Source organism: Sardina pilchardus, chromosome 1 (assembly GCF_963854185.1).
Source record: "Sardina pilchardus chromosome 1, fSarPil1.1, whole genome shotgun sequence".
Classification (NCBI taxonomy): domain Eukaryota; kingdom Metazoa; phylum Chordata; class Actinopteri; order Clupeiformes; family Clupeidae; genus Sardina; species Sardina pilchardus.
This window is the reverse complement of record NC_084994.1, coordinates 35,755,110-35,762,609: the sequence shown is the minus strand read 5'-3', so window position 1 is coordinate 35,762,609 and position 7,500 is coordinate 35,755,110. Positions and strand designations below refer to the sequence as shown.

At 48.0% G+C, this 7,500-nt stretch overlaps 1 protein-coding gene across 1 annotated transcript; it reads right to left on the bottom strand.

The window, feature by feature from the left end:
- Positions 1 to 577: 577 nt before the first annotated feature.
- On the bottom strand, positions 578 to 3,366 carry irf2bp2b (interferon regulatory factor 2 binding protein 2b). Its single transcript, XM_062543683.1, has 2 exons — positions 2,311 to 3,366; positions 578 to 1,881 (listed from the first exon to the last, which is right to left on the bottom strand). Exons 1-2 carry the CDS (start codon positions 3,098 to 3,100, stop codon positions 1,091 to 1,093), a joined length of 1,581 nt encoding a protein of 526 aa, XP_062399667.1. The 5' UTR covers positions 3,101 to 3,366; the 3' UTR covers positions 578 to 1,090.
- Between the last annotated feature and the right edge of the window lie 4,134 nt (positions 3,367 to 7,500).

Below are 7,500 nucleotides of genomic sequence, written 5' to 3'. Positions count from 1 at the left end.
ATATTATCAGTAGCCTACGTCTACGTTTTAGGTTTTATGACGAGGCGTACTTGGCTCATGCTTCACGTGGAAAAAAATCAATTAATCTAATTCTTGTGAAATATTACTGCCGTTGATGCAGTAGCCTACTTACTGTTGCAGTCGACTGTATGATCTTCAGCCGTCACAATAAACAACTACATTATGGCACTATCTCCCCATCAGACTCGATCTCATGTGCTTTATGAGGTTACATTGTCACCATTTTGAAATACGCCTTAAGCGTTAGAATTTAAAATACCTTACCCAGCATGTGACCTATTGTTTATCTTTGGGACGATATGATATACAATACTGCGTCACTCACACCACGTTAAGATGAAATACGAACACTTGTAAATATTTATGTTTGAAAATGTATGAGGGCCACGCTACCGATACTCTCTCCCTCTACACTCACACCACACACAGCACCTCCTGAACGGGAGTTCATTTTGTTCTTGCTGAAGCTGTTGCATCACCGCCGTGATTCATAATAAATACCTCACTGAGCCGTGTCGTCACTGCTTATGCACAATAACCAAACCACAGACATCGATGTTGTTATTACAAGGTCAGAAACTGTATTTGGCAATTTTAAAACAAGTGCATACATGTACAGCTAGAAGCATTTCAGTTTTTTTGCCAAGTGCTTTGTAGAATATTAGTCACATTCTATGTTCGACCAAAGACTGCCACCAGATCTAGAAAGTACACCAATAGCTGGCTTTAACAACGGAAAGAGATAGTAAGCGGACAGAGTGTTATATACTGCGTACATACCTTTTATCCTCAAAAATATAGAAACACAATGTATTCAAAAAACAAGAACGTTTTCAAAAAAAAATGTACAGCCATGTTTATGAAGTGTTAACTTCCCTTGTGTCCGTATGTACATGTCCAGAAAAAGTCTTGCTTGGGGGTGGTGGTCAGCAATGTAGCATTTTAAACTGTATGCAAATATTCTGTTTGTTGTTGTGTTGTTGTCTAAAAAGAAACAGAATAAAACAAACAAAATGCCATAGAAGATGAGTAAAGAACGGGGGAGGGGGAGGGGAGGGGCAATGAAATCTCACGGGTCTCGTTCCTTTTTTACCTTAACATCCCCTGCCAAAATGGTGGCAATTTCGCCTTGCATAAATGCCCAGGGTACATTGGAGCCGACCAACGGACACTTCTCCCCGCTGGGGCAGTACACCTCCCCGGTGGCGCCTTGCTGTTTGATGCTCTCCCGCGAGCACGGGAAGCAGAACTTGTGCGAGGGCACCGAGGGGCACTGCACGAAATGCGTGTCCTCCAGCCGCTCGTGGCAGAGCGTGCAGCAAAGGGGAACGCTGCCCGGTGGCACGGAAGAGTCCGGAATGCTCTGGGGGTGCCCCGCCTGGGGGTCCATGCCTGGCACGTGGGCGGTGGCTGGGGTCCCCGCGCCCCCACCTCCCAGCACCTCCCGCTGCGCGAGCCGTCGCTGGTTGGCCGAGGGCGACAGGGGGCTTCCGCTGTTGCGGCGGGCAGAGCCTCCCGGGGTGGTGGAGTGGACCTGGTTGGCGTCTTTCGGGGACCCGGTGCCGGCACCGGCGTTGTCTGCAGCCAATATGAGCGCCTGCATCGGGGACTGGCCGTTCTGGGACGCGGTGGCGGCCTCCGGTGGGGTGGTGCGGGAGTGCGGCGAGATGGTGGACGGGGGCGCCGCCGCGGAGAAGCCCGGCAACGAGGCGGTCGGGGGCATCTTCAGCACCTCCGAGGGCGACGGCAGCCACGGCTGGCCCTCGCCGTTCATCTTGATGGCCACCATGCCGGCGCCCTCCCCGTCAGGCTCCGGGGAGGCTTTCCTCTTCATACTGCTCCTCGGGTGCTTCCCTCTGTCTGTTGGGGGTAGGGGGAGGGGGGAGGGGGGAGGTTAGAGGGTTAACAACATGCTCTACTCTGCAACGCAGGGTTGGGCTAAATGGAGCAATCCATTTTAGTCTCTCCTTGGCTCTAAGCATGACCTGTTGTTGACACAGTTTTTCCTTACAATAGCCAAATACTTTCAGATTACTCGAGCTATAATTGATGCACCTCCGCAAGCATTTGCTAAAACATGCGAAACATTGTGAATCAATGTTAGATACTAATGTTGCAATAGTTAGGGTTACAACAGTGATATAACGCAGGCTATGTAAACACCGCACAGTTTTCTGGTGATATCGACGTCTCCGCAGAGTAACATTAGCTATCAGAAAAATATATAACCATCGTTTAACAGCAGTGGAAAACAGAAACACATTCGCTAGTTTTGATTTAACACATTACCTGATTTTGAGGAAGTGGCGCTTGGGTCGTATCCCATTACTCTCTGTTGCATGGCCGCATGGTCCTTCTTGAACCTGCTGTCGAACGTGTGGAGAGCCATGATTTCCCGCACCGTTTTGCCCTTCCCCATCCACTCCTCAGCCCGCTTGTGGCTGTCGCTCATGTCGGACATGCTATCCGGTCTGTGCTTGTCTTTCATATCATCCCGCTTGCCGCCGTGATCGCCAGGGTTGACCGACAACGCGCTCGGGATCCCCATCTGCGCGGATCGACCATTGAGCGCGTGCACGGGCGTCATGTTCCCGTTAACCAAAGGCACCAAATTGGGAGGGACGGCGCTAGTCCTACGAGGGTTAGGGCTCTGACGATTCAGCTCCGGCGGCTCGTCGGGTTTAGGGAATCCGTTTGGAACGGGAATGCCGTTAGCCTGTCTCCCTGGTTGATATTCCGGACCCAGCCGGGGCGGTCTCTCGGAGGCGAGAGGATAGCGGTCCAAGGGCTGAGGCGGTCGGGATCCAGGGTCTCCAGCCGAGTGGTTGAGAGCCTGAATTTCCTTTCCAGACAGCGACTGTTTCCCAGGTCCCGGAGACCTACCATCCTGAAAACCATGTACCCGCTTCAGCTGTCGAGCAGTCTCAATAACAAACTCGATTCGGTCGGCTCCCTCGTAGTTGACACATCCCCTGCAGACGGGCTCGGTAAAATCCCAAATCATAGCCCACGGCATGCGGGGCAAGTCACACAAATAACATGACTGCCTTCTCGAGGCAGCAATTGCCGCGGAGGACATGGCTTTCGCGAGAAGAACAGAAAAAAACAACTAACTCACAACCTCCTTGCTCCAAAAGTCTGTCGAATAATGTGTATGCTTGTCCTTTTGACAAAAAAAAAGAAGATTTTTTAAAAATACAGTTGAAAACGCTCCTCCAGCCCTGAAGCCAGAAAAAACGACGAAGTTGCTCTCAGAAGTTCATGGTACTGTGTTCTTTACTACCGCGCGCCTCTATCTGTCTCGCTCACTACTACTCGCTCAGCCAGCTCAATGTGCGATGACGTCACCGCCGACACTAAACTTGTGCCTCCAGCCCGAGCTCTATTTACTTGATTCTTCGACAACCTCCGCCGGCGCATGCTCCATCAGCCCTTCTTCTCGCTCCGCCGGTGCCAAGGATAGCCCACAACGTGCGCAAGCCTTAGAGAATATAGTCTAATTAAAAACCCCAAAGTGTTCCACTTTCTATAATAAGGGCTTTTGCATGGCTTAATCTCGCTGCCGTTGTTAGAATAGCTCACGGCAGCCTGCAGCCGAGGTATGGTATATTCCGAGTTATAGTTTGTGTTGTTTACGCTCAGGAAAATGCAGACCTTGCTGTTTTCATGCGCTGTAAAATTATCAATCAAACTCCTCATACTGGCTATTTTTGAAGGTAGTTGCCTACACAAGACAAATTGTCATTGAACATGCGAAACAGAGCAACACTTTATAAATAGGATCACTCATGTTTCTGCTGCTTGACCGTTGTTGCAAAAATAGACAGTAAAATCATTTAAGTTGTAAAAAAAAAAAAAAAAAATAACGTTCATAGAAATTAAGGCGTCACGTCACCACTGACAAAAACAGCCTACAGTTTCTCTGCGACTCATCAATATTCTGAAAATTCCAGACCGGTGCGCGCATGCGCCATTTTGTCTGCATGTAAATAGGTGCACTCGACATGTCAAGTCGGCTGCAAACGCATGCAGTCGAAACGTAATTTGAGTCATATGCAGTGCATGCTGGTTAGACGTGTTGTTCGACTTGAAGAAAATTTGTGATCATGTCACAAAAATGCGACCATGTCACGTCACTCAAAACTCGCGGGATGAAGACGCGAACAGTCACTTTTCGCAATTCTCCGCATCTAGTTTGAAACGCCTGCAACCGGCTGGATCCCACCCCATGACGTCAGTTCAAAGGCGTGATAGGTCCGTTTGGAACAGGTTTGGAAGGAATCTCCCCATGACGATTATGACAGGGGTCTCGTTCTGCCTGCTTACCAAAGATTCTATAGCGGAGCAAGATGGATGCAGTTAACATTTTAGGATCAGCACAGCCAGCGTCTGGGATGACACTGAGCTTGTCAAAAGTGATCCATCTTGTTCTGTTGCAGAATCTTTGCCCCTTACGTTAGAATGTACTAAAATGAACAGATATGGAAGGGATACCTTCTTATTTGTGATTTCTGGAACAGCGGTAGGCTATCCTACTGAAAAGGTTTTGATATTCTGCTATTTTATGCTGTTGGTTACATGTACACGGAAAATCACACTTGATAGGCCTATTTAATTAATGTGCTACAATGCAGGCCTGTTAACTGTATGACAACAGTGGTTTATTTAAACTACTTCATATCAATTTATTTCGTCAGTCATCATGCTCATTTTAATGAGTAAGAATGAAAGTTAAATACTGTATTTAATGCACACAAATTCCGCGATATCTCCCGCGAGGTCTCCCGCGAATCACGTCTGTCAAATTTGCAAAATCGTGTTCGGGACCATCTGCACCTAAAACTTTCGCCCCTCCCGGTGACACTCAAGCTCTCGTTGACGTATGCAGTCAGCCGAAGTCAGCCGTTTCCGAACTCGAATGCACCTAATGGCACCTCGAGCTCTATTTGCAAGACCACATTCCCGCCTAGCTGCCAAAGCAACGTCACGCGGTAGGCTGCCCCTAGCCAACCGTGCAAAGCTTCTTCTGTTACAGCAACCCTGTGGAATAATTGGGGCCAAGCAACAGACTATGTATTAATACATGCCTTCCTCGACGTGGTAGACTGTACGTTTCAAACAGTAGCAAGGCCCAGTCTCAGAACAGACTTCCCAAAAAAACTTGCAGCGGTTTTGGGGGCGCTAGCGCCACCAACAGTCAAATCTTGGACTTACAGTTCTACTTTGCTGATATTTTCTGCCTGGCCTAGACCTGATGAAGATTTAGTCACTCTGGCTTCTCTAGCCTAGCCAATTGTTTGTTCAGTTTCTGCCCAAATAAATAACATTAGTGAAATGAATTTCCTGAGAAGCGGTTTATTTCATATCTTGTCGAACCTGGAGTGGAGGGAATTTCTTTTAGGGGATTTTACATTTTTAGAGGTGACAGCGTAGCACACTAATTCTATGATTTGAGTAAACCTGATATGTAGCCTATTATTGATAAAGCTAATTATAAGCTTACATTTCATAAAGCTGAATAAGACATGGTCTCAGTTGCCACTCAGTGATGTAAACAGTCTATTCAAGTAACCATCTGCAACAGCTAACAGCCCTTATCTCTACATATCACAGTCACATACAAGGTTAATGACTACTGTCCTTAGTTTTGGAGGGCCCACAGTTGCACTCTGGATGCTCACAACCCTCCGTCTATCTTCAAACACATCTCTGTTATCTCAAATACTGGAGGGCACATGGACAAGCTCTTATTTGTGACTTCTAAATGAGATTTAGGCAATAACAAAGAATTGCCTTGGGTAGTATCATAGAATATAGCCCACACACCCTAGGCCTAGTTATCATCAGTGCTTTATTAACCTAAAGTATCATTCATGTGAACCTATACTGTTATAAAGCAGCATCTGACTTCTGTCCCCCACAGTTCAAAGTGCCAAGCTGTCTTCCTGGTTGTGAATGAAGCACAAAGCAGCACATTCATCTTCACGGGACTGTGTCATTATGATTGGCCCAGCCAATCGAGCAATCCGTCCGGTCCAGCGCCAGTGATTCAGTGGGCTGGAAGCCACCGGCAGCCATTGCTGCCCCCCCCCCCCCCACCCCTCCATCTCCACCCTCTTCCACGCAAACAGCTGCTCCTCTGTAACGACTCGGAAAGCCCCTAGTCTAAAAGGCAAGTCTAGACCACATCAGCACTGGTGGTGCATATTTCCTAATCATCTCGAGAGAAATCAGAAGCAGTTATGGCTGACTCATATTTGACACACTCGCCTTCAGCTCCCTTTCTCTCTCTCTCTCTCTCTCTCTCTCTCTCTCTCTCTCTCTTTTTTTTTTTTTTTTACTTTCACTCTATAAGTCTGTGCATGCCAGGGTCTGATTTCTGACGGGTGAGTTGGTGTGCGTCGGATGATGACTGTTTGGCGTGTAGCCTGCGTGGGCGAGAGAAAGTTTGCCGCAAAAGAATTCCACAGTGACTCCGTGGAGGGGTGAGGCAACACTCACTCAAGGCTCAAAAAAAATGAGGCCGACTCCGCAACCAGAAAAAAAAAAAAACGCCGCAGTGGGATTTGTTGTTACAGGCAGTTGCGATTGCGTTGTCTCGTCGCAAATGAGGAAGTGAGATATGTAGTCACGTAGCAGCAGCAGCAGCAGCAGCAGCAGCAGTTCGCCTCAGAGCACTCCACCTCGCCCATTCGTGGAAAAACAGACTGTGCAATCCAGTTGGCTGCCGGCCAAAGATCACAGACATGTGGTGGACAGGCAGGCAAGAGCAAGCCTGCCTACACCAAATGCCTGCATGATTCACCCTAAATGCAACACACAATCAAACTGGCAGATGCCTTGGAGCGGATATTACCATGGCACACCTTTTGTAGGCCTATATGTCAACATTGTTATTGTCATTGCTTCCTCGTACTTTCCAGCATTTCAGAATAGGTCTCTATTGTAGGATCTGAGATTAGTGGGGAGGTTATTATTTGTGATGACGGTAATCTGTTTGGGTCATTATTCAGCGGGGGCAAGTTGTTGAAATAAGCACTCACGACCAGCTGGTATGAGTTGAATAAATAAATGATGTGTCTTTAAGGATGATAATCTCTCTCTCTCTCTCTCTCTCTCTCTTTCTCTCTCTCCCTCTCCCTCTCTCCTGTCTGACTGATAGAAGAATGAGTCACCCTCAAAGCCGCTCTCAGTCTCCGCCCTTGTCAGCGGGAATCTGCCAAGCAGCTGACAAAAGCGATCCGCCGCCCATGTTGTGTCATTTACGAGTTGCATCATCACGACATGACCAATTCCTCCCAGCTAGATCGCTTGAACACAAAGCAAGAAAGGAAAAAGGGAGAGGGAGAGAGAGAGAGAGAGAGTTGTGTGTGTGTGTGAGAGAGAGAGAGAGAAAGAGAGAGAGGGAGAGAGAGAAGTGTGTGTGTGTGAGAGAGAGAGAGAGGGAGAGAGAGGGAAGGGGAGAGAGGCACAACAGCA

Excerpts from the sequence above, each read along its gene's own strand:
- irf2bp2b (XM_062543683.1), bottom strand. The coding sequence starts at position 3,100 with ATGTCCTCCGCGGCAATTGCTGCCTCGAGAAGGCAGTCATGTTATTTG. Across the intron at positions 1,882-2,310 it reads CGCCACTTCCTCAAAATCAG|ACAGAGGGAAGCACCCGAGG; the intron begins GTAATGTGTTAA and ends TACCCCCAACAG.